This window comes from Chelonus insularis, unplaced genomic scaffold (assembly GCF_013357705.1).
Source record: "Chelonus insularis isolate UGA/USDA-ARS -01 unplaced genomic scaffold, ASM1335770v1 contig_70_pilon, whole genome shotgun sequence".
NCBI classification, from domain to species: domain Eukaryota; kingdom Metazoa; phylum Arthropoda; class Insecta; order Hymenoptera; family Braconidae; genus Chelonus; species Chelonus insularis.
Window position 1 is genome coordinate 1,546,931 of NW_023276716.1, and position 20,571 is coordinate 1,567,501.

The 20,571-nt window shown below is 29.1% G+C and overlaps 6 protein-coding genes across 7 annotated transcripts; 3 read left to right on the forward strand and 3 right to left on the reverse strand.

Moving 5' to 3' along the window:
- The first annotated feature begins 75 nt into the window (after positions 1–75).
- LSm3 (U6 snRNA-associated Sm-like protein LSm3) lies at positions 76–862 on the forward strand. Its single transcript, XM_035089768.1, has 3 exons — positions 76–294; positions 356–463; positions 595–862. Exons 1-3 carry the CDS (start codon positions 274–276, stop codon positions 775–777), a joined length of 312 nt encoding a protein of 103 aa, XP_034945659.1. The 5' UTR covers positions 76–273; the 3' UTR covers positions 778–862.
- A 12-nt stretch (positions 863–874) lies between these two features.
- Positions 875–1,958, reverse strand: LOC118071005 (sperm flagellar protein 1-like). Its single transcript, XM_035089935.1, has 2 exons — positions 1,562–1,958; positions 875–1,374 (listed from the first exon to the last, which is right to left on the reverse strand). The coding sequence occupies exons 1-2, from the start codon at positions 1,677–1,679 to the stop codon at positions 875–877; spliced, it is 618 nt and encodes a 205-aa protein (XP_034945826.1). The 5' UTR covers positions 1,680–1,958.
- Positions 1,959–2,119: 161 nt separating this feature from the next.
- Positions 2,120–5,461, forward strand: MFS3 (major facilitator superfamily transporter 3). The gene is made up of 7 exons (XM_035089773.1): positions 2,120–2,444; positions 3,073–3,293; positions 3,737–3,970; positions 4,045–4,524; positions 4,624–4,756; positions 4,864–5,105; positions 5,205–5,461. Exons 1-7 carry the CDS (start codon positions 2,420–2,422, stop codon positions 5,388–5,390), a joined length of 1,521 nt encoding a protein of 506 aa, XP_034945664.1. The 5' UTR covers positions 2,120–2,419; the 3' UTR covers positions 5,391–5,461.
- Positions 5,120–7,734, reverse strand: l(2)10685 (5-methylcytosine rRNA methyltransferase l(2)10685). The gene is made up of 7 exons (XM_035089772.1): positions 7,492–7,734; positions 7,233–7,415; positions 6,526–7,132; positions 6,144–6,430; positions 5,801–6,063; positions 5,539–5,693; positions 5,120–5,305 (listed from the first exon to the last, which is right to left on the reverse strand). The coding sequence occupies exons 1-6, from the start codon at positions 7,573–7,575 to the stop codon at positions 5,549–5,551; spliced, it is 1,569 nt and encodes a 522-aa protein (XP_034945663.1). The 5' UTR covers positions 7,576–7,734; the 3' UTR covers positions 5,120–5,305; positions 5,539–5,548.
- Positions 7,735–7,829: 95 nt separating this feature from the next.
- Positions 7,830–17,718, forward strand: LOC118070902 (uncharacterized). Of its 2 annotated transcripts, none has more exons than XM_035089770.1 (9): positions 7,830–8,059; positions 9,641–9,901; positions 10,474–10,727; positions 11,496–12,329; positions 12,866–13,217; positions 13,696–14,098; positions 14,492–14,751; positions 15,651–15,835; positions 16,092–17,718. In XM_035089770.1, exons 2-9 carry the CDS (start codon positions 9,794–9,796, stop codon positions 16,153–16,155), a joined length of 2,460 nt encoding a protein of 819 aa, XP_034945661.1. In that variant the 5' UTR covers positions 7,830–8,059; positions 9,641–9,793; the 3' UTR covers positions 16,156–17,718. The 2 variants fall into 2 exon arrangements, with proteins under 2 accessions (XP_034945661.1, XP_034945662.1); XM_035089771.1 differs by lacking the exon at positions 7,830–8,059 and adding an exon at positions 8,499–8,783.
- Positions 17,719–19,220: 1,502 nt separating this feature from the next.
- On the reverse strand, positions 19,221–20,509 carry LOC118070956 (uncharacterized). The gene is made up of 2 exons (XM_035089857.1): positions 20,477–20,509; positions 19,221–19,544 (listed from the first exon to the last, which is right to left on the reverse strand). The coding sequence occupies exons 1-2, from the start codon at positions 20,486–20,488 to the stop codon at positions 19,245–19,247; spliced, it is 312 nt and encodes a 103-aa protein (XP_034945748.1). The 5' UTR covers positions 20,489–20,509; the 3' UTR covers positions 19,221–19,244.
- Between the last annotated feature and the right edge of the window lie 62 nt (positions 20,510–20,571).

Genomic DNA, 20,571 nt, shown 5'->3' on the forward strand with positions numbered 1-20,571 from the left:
CTGCGCGCTGCCTAGTGAGCAATAAAACCAATTCAAGTCCTATGTGGCGCCGTCTTGCGGTTTAATTGTGATAATAATCATAGAAATTGTGCGAAATCCTCTCTCATATCATCCATAATAACAACAATCATCTTCAAGATTCGCAAGTTAACCTTTAAATGACGCTTTCCTAAATCTTTATTTTCAATTAATTAAATTGGACAATAGATTGGTCCAAGTACGATATTACAAATAAAATACAATTGTATTTGTTTGAAATAATTAAAAGTTAGGATGGCTGATGAAGCAGAACAAGTGAGTTATTTGTTTAAGTAATATTAAAAACATAACCTAAATTGTATTGTTTATTTGACAGGTATTAGCAATCAATGTCAAAGAACCGCTGGATTTGATAAGATTAAGTTTAGATGAAAGAATTTATGTAAAAATGCGGAATGAAAGAGAACTCCGAGGACGATTACATGTAAGTTTGGTTTGTTATAAAAATTAAATGGAAATTCTGCAATACTATACATTTCAAACATTGTAATGTAAACATTGGAAACAAGTTTCGATGTCTGAAAATGTTTAATATTAATTAATGATTGATTTCAGGCATATGATCAGCATTTAAATATGGTCCTTGGCGAAGCAGAAGAAACAGTTACCACCGTCGAAATCGACGAAGAAACCTACGAAGAAGTCTACAGAACTACCAAGAGAAATATTCCAATGTTATTTGTGAGAGGAGATGGTGTCATTTTAGTATCTCCACCTAGTATGAGAGCTCAAATTTAAGTGCTACATATATTTACTACTTACATGATAAATAATTTGTTTTAAATAATTATATACATAAAATATAAGATTTCTGGACAAAAAATATTCACATTTATTATCTATGATTAGATCTAACAATTTGAGTTGAAAGATCTGCTATTCTTTGATTTTTTAGTTTAATCAAACTTTCTAGATGAGTAATTTTATTATTTAATGCTGTAATTACTTTATCTTTATCATGTAATTCTTGTTTTAACTTCAAAAAAACTGACTTAGGTAATGTTGTATTTCGTATTTCATTGAAATTTAAAACAGAATCTACTGGTTCTATTTCTTTATCATCTTCACAATTAGAACAAAGAGACATTCTTTCATCATTACAGTTTTTCAAAATTCTATTTCTTACTTTTATTAAAACATCTTCAATAGCTTTATCTTGACAAGTTGCAACTTGATAAATTGTTTTATCAGAGATTTTCATGTTAATCTTCTGAAAGACTTTTTTATTTAATGTACACCAATTGTCTATTTTAGATGATAAGCTGTTAGTGTGGCTATAATTATGTAGATCTACATATCTTGGATAATATCTCTTGAGTAATTCAGCCATAAATACTATAGTTAAGGAGACAATTTATATCAGATATTATTTAAAAAAATATCTTGTATTACAGCAAATTAATAATTAAGAATCTACTTTTTGAGATAGAAGTTACTATTATACAATTAAAGCAATGTATAAAATTTTTTGCTGCTTTATGAAAAGATGAGTAATTTATTTATAAAATGAAAGATAAATTACCACCATTAGCGAAATCTCGTGCAAGATTTTTCCTGGGTCGTGAAAAAGTCATCTGATTCAACCAAGTGTAAATTTCATCGAGTAATTCATCGAATGGCTCCTCTGTACTAACACTCATGACTTAAAATTTTTTCTAACGCCAGCCATATGCATAATTATTGGCATGTGAATTTCATACTAACTGTTGTCAAGGTTACTAGTCCTTTGAACTTGCAGCTATATGACCATTGTATTGCGCAATCTTTGCTTGATATTTCTCAACGTCTCATAAGAATTGCACAGAACTGCATCATACTTTCATTCCTATTTTTACTTCAACAAATTCTTTTTTTTTTTAATTAAACAATAGACAATATTTAATAATTGAATGAAAATATTAGTTGAGCTGAATCTAACTCAAAATCAAATGTTTCAAAAAAATGTTCGTTGGAGGATCGATGACCCTCCCTTCATTTCGAACATATCCACATGGATACGATGAAACGTAGTTTCTCACACATATATATATAAATATCACAAGGGTGTTAGTGAATAGATATATATTTAGCCGCGCACGCGGCTCGTGCCCGGCAATGTATGTACAAATCTCCAAAAACTCCAACAAGTTCTCATTCACAATTCGTTCCTTACCTTTAAGGAGAACGAAGTAGAACGTTTCAATAAACAGACTCGTTACTATAAAATAAACTTAAAAATTCAATAGAATTCCAATAAACTAAAAGTGTTGATTGATTTATTTTCAAAATATTATGTAAAAGTTTTACTGGGGTAATTGTACATGAAAGTGATTATATTCAATTTTACCGCTAATTTTCTTGTATTGTATTAAATATAGTATTTGTTTATAAATATTCAATTATGGCAATTGGAAGAGCACCAGAAAGTAAGTATTCTAATAATTTAATAATAGTATAAGCTAAACAAAAATGATGTAAGTTAAAATTTTATGGTGAAAAAGATTGAACTTTGAAGCGACCTTGAAGTGCCCTTCCTTGATGTCAATGAAGCGCGCAAATGTCAAAACTATCAAAAATATATACAAATTTATTTAATTACTTATAGCATTACTATTTATCATTTACGTTAATTTGATTTGAAATGATTTATGACATTGACGGATTAGAAGGGTAATTTTAATTTATCATATTCATTTAAGATTTTATTTCGACTTATTTACTGTGACACTCACCCACTCATTTGATTAAATAAGAATCCGTCTTAAAATAAACTTCCGTCTTATTAACATGATTGAAAGTTGTAAAGCCTAAAATTATAATATTAAATATTTAATATACAAAGAAACAGAGATTTGAAATAAGTAGATACTTACTATTAACCTTCCCATGATGATTATCATAAGTGTACGTGACTATCACCACGTTGTTTAGAGTTGATCCCTTAAAAACCCGACGATACTTTCTATGAGAATACTAATTTTCTTCTTCCTCCTTATCGTTATAGACTTATACTTATACCCATTTTCATTTGGATGAAACCCTTTTTTCTTTCAGGTCCTCCAGTATCTTTAAGATCCGGGTTTCCCATCCGGTATGTTATGGCTATCCTAGGATCTATAGGATTAGCTATAATTTATGGGTTTAAGGTCAATGTCAGCATAGCAATTATAGCTATGGTCAATCATACAGCAATAAAACTCCAGAAAAATCTCAACAATAGCAGTGATGCAATAACTAACAATAGTGACGATCACGCTGATGATAACATCCAAGAAGTAAATATTTTTTATCATAATTAATTACATAGTATTATTTTTAGAAATTTTACGAGCTCTTTATTAGATATGAAAACTAACAATGATTCTCTAAATTTCGTAATTTCTTAACATTAAATTTTAATGCGTAATAAGATTCAAAAAAATAATACGAAAACAATTAAATTAAGAAGTTATACGTTGTAGTTCTTTTTCTATCACAGCATCATGCAAATGCAATCGTAGAAGCTTAATTTACATTTTAATTGGAAAAATAAGAAATAAATAAGAAAGAAGATGTGAAGATTTTTTTTTTCAGTCCAATAATAACAAGTAGAACACTTGTTTTAATTTGAATTTAGTTCATGATTGTTTCGTTTAAAAAATTCTTGAAAAAGAAGTAGATATTTATAAACAACTGGAGCAGAAAAAAAGAACAAATTTTATTTCTTTGCTTTTTTTAGGATGGTCCGTTTGTGTGGGACAAGTACATGCAGGGAATTATTTTGGCTATTTATTTTGGGGGATACTTAGTCTCATTGATGCCAGGCGGAAGGATGTCTGAACGATTATCTGCGAAATGGGTGATGAATGGTGCTGTTCTTTTAAACGTTGTAGCAACACTTTTATCACCGATATCAGCATATGGACACTTTTGGTTGTTTGTCTTCATGAGATTCTTGCAAGGAATTGGCGGAGTATGAATTCTTTATCAATCATGTATTGAAAATATTCATTCTTTTCTTAAATTAATAATGATTTAATTTTTCAGGGTGTCAGTTTTCCAGCAATGCATGTAATGGTATCAAAATGGGCACCACCCGCTGAAAGAAGTATTTTAGTATCAATAATATATGCAGGAACAGCACTAGGAACAGTTATTGCAACGTTATTGTCAGGAATAATAGCTGCAAGCATGAGTTGGGAATGGGTATTTTACATTGAAGGAATTCTTTGTCTCTTCTGGTGTACTGCATGGTGGATAATGATTGAAGACTCTCCGGAAGAGCAGCAAAGATTTATTACTCGTGCGGAAAAAGATTATATCTTAAAGTCTTTAAATGAAGATAATGATTCCAATCATCAACATGATCATCATCAAAACCTACCAGTTCCTTGGGGACAAATATTTAAATCTCGAGCTTTTTTAGCTATTTTAATTGCTCACTTCTGCAGTAATTGTGGGTGGTATATGATGCTAACTCAATTACCATCTTATATGAAGCAAGTGCTCAATTTTAATTTAAAATCGGTAAGAGTAATATGATTAATTAAATTATTCTATTTCTGATTTAATATTAACTAAGCTTCAAGAGATATTTAATTAATAATTAATCAATATTTTTTTTAGAACGCTACTCTTTCTTCTTTGCCATATTTATGCATGTGGCTATTCACAATGGCACTCAGTAAAGTTCTCACAATAATGGAGCAAAAAAAACTAATATCGGTAACTTTGTCTAGAAAGATTGGAACTTTTATTTGTAAGTATAATTATACTTCCAGTTATTATTTGCCATTTAAATGGCGTTATAAAAAATTTCTGATAACACTTGAATGAGCAAATATTTGATAAAAAAATTTTTTATAGCATCTGTTATACCTCTGTGCTGCTTACTCATAGTAGCATTTGCTGGAACCGATCGTACAATTGCAGTATCATTTATGACTCTAGGAGTAGCCTGTATGGGAGGAATGTACTCTGGTTTCTTAGCAAATCATATTGACATTGCTCCTAATTTTGCTGGTACTCTTGTTGCTATCACTAATAGCTTTGCAACGATACCAGGAATTGCGGTGCCATTAATTGTAGGATACATCACAAAATTAGATGTAAGCATCAACTCTAACGTCTAAATAGTATATTTAATATATAAAATTATTTATATTATTACCTAGCATTACACTTTAATTTACAAAATAATTTTACAGCCCTCGATCTCAACATGGAGAATGATCTTTTTCGTAACAGCTGCTATATTCTTCGTAGAAATTATAGTCTACTGGATCTTCGGTACTGCGAAACAACAACCCTGGAATGAAGTACAAACAACATTAGAAGGATCTCGTGATCAAACTTTACCTCTTCAAGAGAAAACTGAGAAGAATGGAAATTGAAAAATCCTAAAATACTACTTTAACTTTAACATAAACTAAATTTAAGTTAATTAAATTAATTTAAATATAAATATGCCATAAATAGTATTAAATTATTATATTTTATCTATTAACAAAAATAAATAAAATACTTTTTTTTCAAACTTACATTTATTTTCCTACTTCACCCTGATCATTTTACAGAAATACATTGGACCCCAATTATTTTGAGGTGTAGGTAGAATAATATGTCCATATTTAAAACCATGTTTGTCACCGAATGTATAAAGAAATCGAAGAGGTGCCAGTCCTTCTTCCATATTTCTAAATATAGATGGTAATTATTAGATAATTAGCATCTTCATGCTTATATTTTTTATTTAAAACAATATAAATTACGAAGTAGAGTAATAAGTAGGGATATAACTTACTTAACAATCATTGTAATTCCGTTTTCTTCAAAACATTTTTTCAAAGCTAATTGAACAACACCCTCGTTTTGAATAGGACTCAATGTACATGTGGAATAAACAACCGTACCACCAAGAGTTACAATTTTCAATGCTTGCATTAAAATCTCCGTTTGTAATTCAGGTAGTCTTAATCGTTCTTTGGTTCTTCCTGGTTTAAACCAATTATTATCGTCCTCCATGACCATGTGACGATCAGTGGTACAAGGAACATCGACTAAAATCTGTGATCAAAATGATGAATTTGGTCAAATGTGTAGACTAGCTGTGATGAGATAATTTATCAAGTAATAAAATAACATACTTTATTAAATATGTTTGGGTCATTAATATCACGAGCATCTTGGTTTGTTAAATATAATTTACCCACAGAGTAATCTAAACTTCCTAGATATTCTTCCATCACTCGATGAACATGATTAAGTCGTTTGTGTTTAACATCATTTGCAACAAGAAGATGAGGTAACAGTGTTTGCAATGCAACTAATGATTTTCCACCAGGTGCAGCACACATATCTAGTACTCGATCACCTGCTTTTAAATCCAGAGCTAATACCGGTAGAATTGAAGCTCCATCCAATAAGTAATAATCTGTAAGCAAATTGTTTGATTAAATTATCTTTATATTTTACAAAGCTTTCTGATCGAGAAACTATTTTATGTTAATACATTTAACATATTTTTACCAAAAGTTTCCATTTGAGTTCTGCGTGGTGATGGAAATGAAGAATTACAGCCAGTATCAAAAGTAAATGGTTTCAAATGTTCAGGAAAATTTAGAAATGACTCTTTTTCTACTTTTATTTCAAAATCCGCAGCTTCTGTATAGTAATTATAGTGTTCAGATTCAAGAACATAATCATCTAGACCTTTAATTTTTGTAGCAGGTATGTATTCAAAAAGGGCTGATGAAGTTAATCCAGAAGATGGCTTAATTATTCGGTTGATTTCAGGTGATGCTATTTCCACATCTTTTTCAATTGATGTTACTTCTATTGGATCTAATGGTTTTTCATTTGGAAAATCTGGTTCCTCTTCGTCATTTTTTTTGACACGTGGTGACAGACTTTGTTTCGCAGCTTCAAAGTTTTCAGGCAATAAAGACTGTATTTCCGATTCTGTTTTATATTCCAATTTACGTTTGATGGACTTGTCAGAAAATTCATTTTCGTCATTATTTTCAAATTTACCCTTCTTTTTAGGAATATTTTTTTCTAAATTTCTAGCATTACGTTCTTCTTGATTTCGTTTATGAACTTCATATAAATCTCTCAAATTCATAGCTCCTAATAACTAAACAATTCGAAAAGTTTGAAAAGAGTATAATACAATTTATCCAGTGCTCTAAAAAATGGACTTATCGTTAATGAGTTAGAATTTATTATATTTATACCTTCAATTTTTCAATAATCTCTTCAGATTCTGTAAAATTATTAACTACGGCAATATACTTATGATTTTCTTTAAGTAAACACGATCTTATACTGGACCACGAACTTCCATAAATTGATTTATAAAGATCATCAAAATGAGCAAGAGCTTTATCTTTTGGAGTTATTTTTTTCTTCAAAATACTCTGAAATTTAATTTTCATTTTATAAAACTGTCATTATTATTTCCGCTACTATAAAACTTTATAAACATAATCATACCCAATGATCAGGTCCATGTGTATGTCTTTTGCGTATTCTCACGCTAAAAGAGCTGTTAAACTTTAATCTTCTTAAAATTTCCATGATATAAAAGTTTTCTATTTATATCATAAAACTTATTTACGAAATTTTGAACACTGTCATTTGATAAATAAATATTTATTTTAATTAATAACAAGTGTGATGAACATTGATTAAATTCTAACCTCAGAAGCTTGCTAGATCTCCAACAAGTTTCATATTTCTTGCGGTAGATGGCATTAAATTTCAATTGTAATTTTTTTTTACATAAAAAACAATTTATTAATGTGGTAACACTGCACTAGTTCATTGTTGTGTTTCAGCGTATTCGTTGTCTGTATGAAGTAGTGGAATGACAGCTTGAGCTGTTGAGTTGTATATTGTTGAAGTTGAAGTTAAAACATTAATAAATAATGTATAACATTTTATAATACCACTAAAAAATAACAACCAAATTATATGTACATCATATCTGTGTACTATTTAAATATGTTCTACATGTGGACGTGAAAATAGTGGCAGAATAATAATTCTTTGATAAAAAAAAGTGAGTAAAAACGTCAATCTCTCCGTCTCTTTCATTCTAACTAGAATTACATAGAAGTTTTTTGAGACGTAGATTGTGCAGAAGGGCTTGGCCTCCTGCTAGTCGATGCTTGTTTATTTTACGCAGTTTAAAATCGATAATAAATAAAATACAGCAATTAACACAAATGATTTAATCACATATTGCAAAGACTTGTCTCATCTTATCAAGGCAATTATTATTCAAATTATTAAATGAATATCATAAAAAATAATCTCTAAATCAAATGAAGCAGATTATTCAATTATTATCAAGAGTCTATTACGATTGTAAGTTTCTCTTGGGCAGCGTCACTTTCTAACAAAGCGCATCAATTTCCGTGAGCATTCAAGATCTGATCGTGGATCAAGAGAAACTGGATAAGGCCCCAGAGGGTACAGAAATGATCAAGAGGAAGCGAGAAAGCCAACAAGGGGTCGTCGAGTCCCTTTCGCATGACTCGCAGTCGGGATCGATTCGCTCTCTTAAAGCCCGCGGCCTATAATTAGAAGAGCTCGCCCGTAGTGTTTTCCTGCTTTTTTATTGTTATTTTTTAATTTTGTAATCGTTCTCTTACCCACTTTACTTGCAGCTACATGCTACACGCGCTTTATTCACCTGAATCAATAGCATTTAATGACTGTAGTTCATTGATGAGATCTTTACTACAAAGGAAATTGCTAACAGCACTACTATTTAGTCAAAAGTACAGTATTGTTTACTTTTATTAGTAGTATAGTACAATGAATCTATTGATCATATATTTTATTATTCTTTTTAATTATTTAACATTATTAATAAAAGTAGTGATTATTGATAAAAAAAAAAAAAAACCTTATCATATAAATGTAATTAGAGTTTTTATTTTGTATATGATAAGACTATTTATCAATTTCAATAAATATTAAAGGTATTATATAAAAAACTATAATGTCATTTCAGTAAATGAGTAAACCATTAAGTGAATGAATTATTAGAACCAGTTTATTCAAGTGAAAAATTACCAATATCAATTTATTACATTGATAAAAAAATTTTTATCCATCATTATCAATAATTTGCACAATTTGTTCGTAGAGTTGAGATTATTATTATTTTTTTTTTTTTAAATGTAGATTGACCTTTAGATATTATTTCAAAAGAAAACAAAAAAATGAAACTAAAGAAAAGTAAAACTAAAATTGCATCTGATAACGATTTCGCTAATAGATTTAATTATGTTAAAGATAGATATATTTATTTTAACAGAATATTAACTAAACAGTTGGATGATATGTTGACAATAATTTCAATGATATAATCTCTTTGAGTTAGTGATAATGATTCATTGAGAGTTGAAAAGGACGAGAACGTGACACCTGTTAACAATCCAGACTAGTGTGCACTATAAGCTTACAGCATTATATGAAGTAGAAATCAATGTCGTGCGATATGCGGTATATATTGAAGGATGACGCTTTTACACACTATGAATTCACAATCAGTGCTTTCTATGCTATTCATGTGTCTTTACATCACGCGCATGACCTTTAATTGATGCATTTTTTTTTGTTTGTTATCCAGAAGCTGGGCTGCAAGCTGTGTAATCAAGGCATTGTTTGATGAATGATGGAGTGTATTTAAATACAAGTGGCTGAATTTGGATAAATAAGCAACAAATTTCGGCATGATCTCTTGTGGTGATGATGGTGTGAGAGAAACATTGGGCGGGGAGGCATGGAAGCTGAAGGTAGCCGACTGGCTCATCAGGGGCTCCACCACCACCAGCTTACCCTACCTTCGCCTGGCATCCCCGGACTTGATGTCGTAAGAGCCCTGCACCAGGTGTGTTTAATATTAACATTTCATCCTGCACTTCCTTGCTTGCATTTTTATTACGTGTTTATTATTTAAATTTACTTTTTGGCTTTAAAATATTCACCATCTATTGTTTTGGAGTACCATTATTTAATCTAAAATTAGCAGAATGGTTTAAATGTTTTATTTGCTTTACATAAGAAGAAATGCTTAAAAGCCTAAAAAAGAAATCAATCAAAAATTTACTCAGCTGTTCTATTTTAGTTTTCTAAGCAAGTAATTGTTTATCTCTGGTTTACTTTACTATTGTACGTTTAACTGTTTGACTAGTAGTTTCATTTAACTTCTTTATGTCAGCTTTAAGAGACAGTTTAAGTTTAAATTTAAACAATATATATTGCAGAATAGCTAAAAAAAATTCTGGATAATTGAAGTTTCCAACTATTTCTATACCTTCCAGGCTGATAAATATAAGACAGTTTCAGAATAACTGTGCAAGAAACTGTTCTTTCAATTGTAATCATTTTTTATTTTATACATACTTATTCGTTGAATAATATAACGATAAATTTATTAAAAATATTTATTGATTTCGATAGACAATAATTTCCTTGCGATCTGCCCTGGACTCATCGCGTGAGGAGTTGCGTCGACTCCGCGAGATCGTTGGTGACTTCCGGGGCGAGAATTACGTTGAGGTAGTAGAACGTCTGTCGCTGGAGAACCACGTGCTACGTCGTAGAATTCTTGACGGGATAAATAATAAAACCGCTACTACACAAAATGTAACAACTGGTTCTACAAAAACTGGGTCTAAGTTCCAGTCGTCAATACCACCATTAATAATTGAAGAGTGAGTATCACATAAATTATTTTCATTTTATTAATATCATCAATAACATTTCATTATTTACATTGAGAACAATAAAAGAAGGCTATTGAGAAATGAGAATGAATTGCCAGGAAATGGGTGATTACAAGTAACACACGTACGACTGGAGAAACGACAATTAAAATTATACTTTACCGCGTGGTATAAACTATAAATAACTTAACTGTGTGTTTCTGTATCAGCATTAACCGAGTTTTGCATTTGTTAGTTGATCTGACACGTTGACAGTAGTATTGAAAGATGCTACTGATGCTACAGAATTGAAAACATTGAAAAAATAAACAGATGAAATGATTATTTTTGTATTAAATATTCATTATTTGTAGAATATAATTTCATTTAAGCGGTCATTGAATATTATAAACTATTGGTGTTAATTATTTTGTTAAACGCAAATGACAATGATGAAATTTCACCAAGCGAAAACTTTTTTATTGTAAAAATTGTAATAAATTTTTGTTTATTACAATATTTGATTTCAAACAATCTTCCATTTTCAAATACCTTTTTTAAAAAGTATGGAAAAAAAATTCTTGAATATTCTTTTGTTATCATAAATAACTAGTTTTATGTTAATAAGAAAATCAAATTTATTCTGCAAATATTAACCTTTTAAAAATATTCGTAACTTAAAATATAAATAAGTTTACTATGACGTAAACAACTATAAATAACTAAATTGCACATAGTCGTTATTATGATTACTAACCAAGTTTCCCGTTCATACAGTTTATCAAATACATCATCGACTGCATTACAAAACACTATGGACGATTCGGAGGATTCAAAGACGCCAAAGATTGAGGCAGAAAGTGATATTCCACATCAGACTTTAGGTGAAAAAGAAGTTATGCAATCAGAACAAAATTCTAATATTCCGGAGCTCGTTACAGAGTCTCCAAAGTTATCAGAAATTAATTTAAAGTCCAATAAAAATAACTCTGAATTGGATTCTGCGCCGAAGGAAGCGCCAGTTGAAGAAATATCAAATGCTGATCTCTTAGAAGTTCCTGACAAAGATCCAGAAGATGTTAGTCTTCGCAGTGCGTCAGATGGCGAAATTTCAGTGATAAGTGACAACCCAGATGGTAGTAATCAACAGCAGTTGACACCAGAAGTTAAGCATACAGAATCTGAAAATGAATCAGAAGAACTTGATGATATAGAGCTTATCTTTACGACTGATAATACATGTAGAGATGTAGGTTTACAAGAAGACTTAGTTTCAATTACTGAATCGGAAAATTGGCAAAATAATTCAACTCAGCCGGTTTTATTAAAATATACAAAATCTACAGAAGAAACACCAGTCAGTAATGGAGAAAAAACTGGAACGAGTTCTGTGGATGAAGCTGCGTCTTCCCAAAGTTCATCAATTGATCGTGAAGAAAGTGTTGACCGATTTGATGAAAGTTCTAGCACGCGGTTAAACAAAATGTGGTCTCAGTGTTCGGTTCTAGTTGAGACAGACATTAGTAAATGCGGAGTGGTTGAAGAAACTGAAACATCCTTGAGACATGCTGTTAGAAGGAATACTCTTGCGGCTCCTCCAACCGCATATAGGTAACATTCTTTTAAAATTGATCTTAAATACTTTCAATGAATTTTTTTTTTCGATATAAATAAAAAGTTTTATCACAGAAAACTATTCAATTTACAATTGATATAAAAGAGTGGTTTGATGACAATAATACATTCGTTATCTTTTTTTAAATGCCAATGTCATTGATAGAAAGATTTCCGATAATTCAGTGACATTGAAAATATCTATAAATATTGGATTTTAGAATAAACCATTCCGATTAAAGAATTAAATGAAATTATTTATCAATATTCTGACCAGTATTGTACATAATCGAGTTGCACGAGGACAGTTTCGTGTTTCATGTGATTATGTAAGTACAGTTGTGCTCTAGTCGGTTAGATTGTATTGCAAGATGAACGTTTTCTCTATAGTATTGATTCGATGTACTGACTACGAGGTAACTCTCCGTGAAACTTGATTATACTGGGAGATAACAAGCTCAATTGAATCATATATCGAACACGAGTTTGCCAATCAATCTTTACATAATTATATAAATTTAATCTCTTCTTAGACCCATTATCCACCGGGAGGCTCTGGCTGGCGGGAGGAGAAAGAGTGCAGCTCCTTTACGTCCGGTGATGGACCGAAGTTGCGGCGCTAGACGTGAATCCGGTGCTCAAACCGACATTTCAGCACTTCCTGCCCAATGGCGATCTGAGAGCTATCTTGCTCATAAAGTCGCTCATACATTTACCACATTACCCAGTAAATTTGCGCTTCCGACAGGAGTTGCCGGTAGGTTGAGACTCTCTGACAAAACACGCGAAGCTAGGAGAGTTATGCTTTCGGATATTAGCTTCACAAGTATGGTACCTGAATTATCGAGAAGTGCTGACCACCTTTGCCATGATCCACATTCTCAGGTAAATATAAACAAAATAAGAGTCAAGTAGCAAAGTAAATTTGCATTTTGAATAATATTATGTTGTATGATTCAACAAAGTATCCTTAATGATATTCAATTATACTTATCTGTATTGAGAAAATTTTCATTCAGCAACACTAATTACAGTCAATTAAGTGTAATTGTTATATTTTTTTTTGTAATTTAACCATTGAAATACGGTGTAGCTACTTAGTTGAAAGATACAATAATGTTGTTGTAAAAACTAGTTAGAAAAATAGAATCGTCCTCGAGATGTTTATTTATGTTAACTGCTAACTAGTTTATGACGCGGATATTATACTTATGATAGAATAAAAATAATTTTCCAACGAAACCCAATTATTTTTTCCATTTCCTCTACTCTTTTTATACTTGGAATTTATAATTCAATTTTATCATCATTAGTTTGTGTTTTCTTTAAATCAAATAACATTAAACTACGTTGATTGCTTTAGAATTGCTTCAATTCCCGCGGATGTGGACTGCGTACACCGGAAGTTAACCGTAGAGAGTCTCTTGGCTCTCCAGCCGGTTATTGGCCCCGTTGCAATACAGGAACAGGATTACCTAGTCCTTGTGATTGTCGGTTATCAACTGATTTGTACTCCTCAAAATACCGCGGCTCCTTGACCTCAATTCCATCACCCGGCCTTGAGGTTGTTGGAGGCCCACCACGAAGACATTCTTGGCGTGTTAATGCTGCATCTTTTGATACCTGGAAAGTACCAGCAGCCACATCAACACCAAGACCTACTTGGTCATCTATGCCTTCGTCACCAACACATCTACATCCACCTGCGGCCAGTAGAATCTTGAAGAATCCACCCAAGAGAACTCGATCTAAAGTTACGTTCCAAGGTAATTATTTTCATCGATTTTATTCCTAACTTTGTAAAATCTTAATGAAATATTTTTAATAAACAGCGAAATCGTTTGAATATTGAAGCTTGAAGAAACCTGATAGTAGGTTGCTCATAACTTTGACTAAGTTTGGCGTACTCAATGTATTATTGATCAATATTTCATTACATGAGAGATTGGAAAAATTCTTTGTTCTAAGACTTTTAAAAATGAGAATTACTTTAGATGATTGTTATCAATAATTTTATCTATTCATAAAGTCCTTTTATTTGATTAACCAAATATTTTATCTAAAATAATATTTCTTTATTTATCAACGGCCAATTTTTTAAAATAATTATTATTTTTATCTATTATTTGAATAAAAAATTATTTTTTTTAATGTTTCAGACTGTCCAATGATACGCGGAAGTCTGCCTAATCTTCGTTCTGATTTAGTTGTTAGTGAGAATAGTGGAGATTCAACTGAATCACTCATTGATGAAGCTGAGGATTACTTGCGGAGAAGTATTGATTCTATGTTAACCATATCTAGTGTTGATTTTTGGAGTAAACAATCTGCAAGACGAAGACGCGCTAGAAGACATTCAGAACCAGATCTATTTCGTGAATGGAATCCTGCCCAAGATGCAAGGCCATATTTGCCAAAGGTTAATATAATTTATTAGCATATATATTATAATAACTAATACCAATAATGTAGAAGTACTTCTTTGTATTCAAGCTTCATTGGAAACTATGTCACAACTTAGCAAATACTTCTTTTGCATTTTATTTAATCTACTTTTTAATTTGTTTTTTTTTTTTAACACCACCTTTAATCGTGTGATTGTAATAAATGTGAAAACATAGAACTGTTAACATGCAAATGTTGCAATATGAATAGTAAACTTTAATGGCCTATTTCAATTCTTTGGAAATATAAAAATGGATTAAACATTTAATTATAAAGAAAAAAAATTAGATACTAAAGATTTGTAAACACGCACGGGAAAAAATAATTTTTCAAAAACTTATTACAATACTCGTTAGACCTACAACATGCAAGCTTGAAAATAATTAAGTAATATTATTTAATTAAATAATATGGAATTTTAATTAAAGTAAAACTTGTTCAAGCCAATTTTACTAAGTATTTAAATATTTAAATATTTTAGTAGTGTGTTTTAATTTTAAATTTTTTAAAGTTTATCGCAAAGTTCATAAATTTCCTGAGAAGTTAAAAATTAGAACCATACTAGTCATAATTTTGTATGTATTAAAATAACACGAAGTTATAACCCATTTTATTTTTACGAGATAAAAAATATTGAAATTGTTATTCCAAATTATAAGCACTTAAATTTTATTTATTTTTTACTGAAATGTGGGTATATAATTGATTACTTTCAATTTAAAATAAATATTTTGCTGAGAATTTTCTTTGTATTAAATTCTTTTACAAATAAGAAATAAATTTAATAGTGTAAACATTAGTATTAGGATTTAATACAATAAAATGGATTTCGTTGAGAAATGAGATAACATTTTTCTAATTTTTTTTCTTCAGATTCCACGAGACCTAAAACTGGATCATCTTGTAAAAGTAATATCTCCCGAAGGTCGTGTTCTTCAAGGAAAAGTGAGATATATTGGTCCAGTTCCAGGACGAGAAGATGTACACGTAGGAGTTGAGTTGCCAACTGAAAGTGGATCTTCAGACGGCACATTTCATGGTCGACGATTTTTCGATTGGTAAGAGGAGAGAAAATGTTTATTGTTTGTATCTATTTGTAAAGAGAGGAACTCCTTAAGTAGACACGAAACAGCACTTAAAAATTCTATCCTTTTTATGTTTTGATGTTTTATAATCTTTATTCTTTCAAGTTTACAAAATACTTATTTTAAATTTATACTCCAAATATGAACTTTAAAACAATTATTTTTTCTTCTAATGATGTACTTAACTTCTCATGGCCTTCTCATACATATGAGATTTATTTTCTTATAGCGAGCCAGACCGTGCAATTTTCGTTCCATTTAAAAAAGTGGTGCTGGCGTGGTGCACCACCTGACCCGAACCGACGGCCGGTTCGACCGGTACCACGTCGTTCACAACACCGAGGATTCTTCTATCTCAGCACACCATGTAAAAGATCGATAGACTCAAGGTATCAAAGGATTCGTTGGTCGTGAGTAAATACAAACAATTTTGTATCGAGTATTTTGCATTGATTGATGAACATATGGATTTTGAACATGGAATCCAATTTGACTTTCAAGTCACATCAAAAAAACATAATACTCGAAGCACCTTGAAAAAATTAAAAATTATACAGGATGAATGATAATCAAAAATACTTCAATTCAAGTGCACATGGAATGGATAAATAGTATTTAAACATTTAATATGAAAATGAGCTTTGATGAATTATATTGAGGATAGGTAAGGCACATTGCATCTTAAAAAAATTCATGAAGGAAGGAATGAAAATTGTAGAGTAGAATTTTTGAGCAGTACCAATTATATCACTAAAAATAAAAGGTTATTGAATCATTTAATATAAAAAAAAGTCTGTATTTACAATGATAGACGTATGAACATAAATGTCAATCATGATACGGGATGTCATAAACAGTTCAGTAATTCTATCGATCGTCATAGAGGAATTGTCTATTTTAGTGTATTAAGAAGAATTCAAGTATTTAATCTTGGCGAATAAGATTGCTAATACGAGGGTACCTGGTATTTATGACAATTGGTATTAGAATTCCAAAAATTTTTAATTAAAAAAAATTGTAATTTTCATGTTTTTGAAAACCTTCAATTTTTATTTTATTTTTTTTTGTTTTTGTATTCATTAATTATTAATATTATTTTTCTTTTAGTTGATTGCAAAAATAATTGTACCTGGTTTATAGTTTTTGTTTATTAACATCAACTAAAATATACTAATTGATTTTCTATTAATACCATTTGAGTACAAGAATGCGTTAACGCAATACCATTTCATTTTATAGAGTACAATTATAACAAATAATTTTGTTTTATATTTTTTATATTGTGATGATGTTTTATTTTCGTAAAGTAATTAATTACTTAAAAATTACGTTTAAGTTTTAATTTTCACCGATTTTGTAATTATCATATAACATAACAATACAACTTTATCTTCAGTATTTAATGTCTTGTAAACTTTACAAAGACAAGTATTTGTATTATGTTGATTTTAAATTTTATTTTCAGTAGAATAAAACATAAAAATGAAGGTTTTAAATATTCTTTCAATTTTATAAATTAATTTTTTGTATTATGGTGCAGAATAATTTACATTATTGCTTGTAGTTTTTTTTACAGCTTAATATTGATATTTGAATCATTTTTTTATGAGAAGAAATTTCCGTTGTCTTATTCAAGGTACTTAGTGAAATTAGTCATGTCTTCTATTAAAATCAAAGAAAATTCGATTGGATTTGTAAATGGACGAGAGTAAAAAAATAAATTAAAAAAAGGAAAAATGGAAATGTACCTGCTTCGGTGATCGACAGGATCATCCTTCCGTCTGTCTTATTTTTGTGGTTCTTGAATCGCGATTGTACCTATTAATGAAGTCTATGTAACGCATAATACATAAAAATATAAATATATAAATAAAAAATATATATATATATATATATATATAAATACATGACTTATGTAAAAAATGAATATAATAATGAGTAGTCAATGATTGATAATAATAAAAAGGTAGTAAAGATGCTAATAAAAAATCAGTTCAGCAATCAAAAGAAAAATTATAGTAATTGAATTATAAATTGTTGATTGATGTTGAATATATCATTATAATTGTCGATTATTATTTAAAATTGATTGTGATTTATAATTATCAAAAAATTAAATTATTAAGTTTAAATTTCGACTGAAGTGAATTGATGGAAGAGTATAATATTAATGTAAAGATTTATAAAGTATGGTATTAAAAAAGATTTTCTGAAATAAACTAGACCATTGCTAAATGTTAAATCAACGTATTAAAAAATAAATTCAATCAAATAATTTTGAACTGTTGTTAATCTTCTTATTTAAATTAACTTGTTAATTAATATGCTAATAAAATCTTATTAATTTTTTATATAAATAATAAATTATTAAAAAAAGTTTGATAGTACTATAGAATATTGCCAAAACTATTTAAATAAAATTTCCAATCAAAATACAAAGTAAAATAATTACATAACTTTATAAGAATTTTATGTTGAAAAAACAGCATTTTTTGGGTTAATTATTTTTAAATTATTTGTTTCGAAAAAATTAATTTTTTTTATCGGAAAATTTAAATTGATTGAATTATTATTGATTGATTTTTTTTATATAAGTTATTATATAATGGAGTTTTAACTACATGGATCTGTCTAATTTATCTATACATGTGTATATAATCGTTACTATTAGATAGTGTAATGAGAAAATAGAAGGAAATCAGACGACTTGAAATTTTTTGCCTCTAATTTTTCTAGATTGTCGATTTTAATCTTGAAACAATGTGAAAGTTAACAAAACGTGACTTGGATATGCTCTCTAAATTTTATTCAATACTTAGTGGCAAAAACCAAGTGAAAAGTTATTGATTACTATAAATAAAATTAAATATTCTTTATTACATTTCTGATTATTTAAAAGTTTAACATTAAGTCACTTTGATTAAAATATTTCTTTCTTTCAGTAAGAAATCAAAAATAATATTAAATTATCCTGAAAATCCAAAATCTATTCTTCTATAAAAATTAAATTAAATTTTTCCATACGGAATTTCACATTTATTATCCATTTTATATATTATCTGAATAACTAGAAAATTGAAATCGAGCGATCTGAAGCTAATAAATAAAAATAATAATAATCATTCGAAGCAATTTTACTGGAAAATAATTTGCAAAAAAAAAATCTTTAAATTAGATATCACGATACTATGAATATTTTGTTTAGCCATCATTTATTATATACTGTTAGAAACTTGATTAGAGTTGTACTAAAGAAAATAATAAACGATGATTACTACAAACTACATAAACGATAAAATTGAATTTAATCAACAAAAAATATAACTTTAATAATTTAATTAGAATTCAACAGTATTTACAGAGATATTGATACTAAAACAAATTAATGACGTGCTGGATAATCGGCAAACCAACTAAAAGCACCATTACTTCCAGATTGTGAGCCAAAATCTACGTAATCAAGAATCGGTTGCAATCTGTCAATTCTTGGTGATGATTGATGGTCGACATCATTACGTTGATGATTAGTATATGTTATTGGCGAATAAGCTTCTGCTTGACGGGTGACTCTCTGTGACATTGGGTTCACTTCAATAATATCAATACCATCTATTGGAATTGCTAAATATCTGGTAGCTCCAGAGACAAAAGATACAATAGACAGGAGAGTGAGGATGAAACCCTGTAATTCAATCGATATTATATTATATTAAATATAACTAAAATAAGTTATCGGATATTTCAGTTACATAGATAAGCAATCATTTCTGAACAATAACATGAGTATTCAATGCTGTTCAAGATCAATGAATAGCACAATTTATAAATAGAAAAATGTTCAATTCAGTAGAATTTTATGACAATTTACTAACAATGGTTATTAATTTTATATAAAAGATTAATATATAATCTTCACGGTTTCTTAATAAATTATTTCTTAATTATATTATTATAACATTGAAATTTTTAAAAAAAATTTCAATAATTTAAAATATAAAAATTAAAATTTTATTAATATTGATATTCACATACTAGAGAAGTACTTCAATCAATATTCTTTTTGTTATTTAAATATAATTATTTTTAATCGACACGTTTTGGCAAGTATAAGGTACAAAATGCAGTGTAGTACGTGAATAAAATTTGTAAAAGGCGCATTGAATTCACAATGTATATGATATATAGCAAACTGTGACCTAATTCTTTAGTATTTTAATATTAAAACTGCATATTCTATTTTGTTTGAAATATAAAGATCGTTTGGTGCCAGAAATATATATATTTAAATATGTAATTATGTTATCTAGCCACAGAATATTTCAACTATAAATTTTTAACTGAAGAAATTAAATACAACCAACTCCACTCGATTAATATCTTTATTGTAGCATAGAGGACACGTTGTAATTCCCTTAGCACGGATGTCGTTTATCGAATAATGTAAGAGATAAGTCAATTAAAATTGCCTTGATAAATTAATACTGCAGTATGCGTATGATCTAGACTATGTTCTGAAGAGAGACTTTTCGTAATTAATTTAATTTCCAACAGGAAAGGGTGATTGATTGTTAATATTCTCAAAGTCACTTAAAAAAATTATAAACGTTTATTTACCAGAGAATTCATGATGGTGTAGTTACGTTGATGTTGAAGTAATCAAACTAACTGACAATCCAGTCTAGAAGTACATTTTATATGTATTTATACAA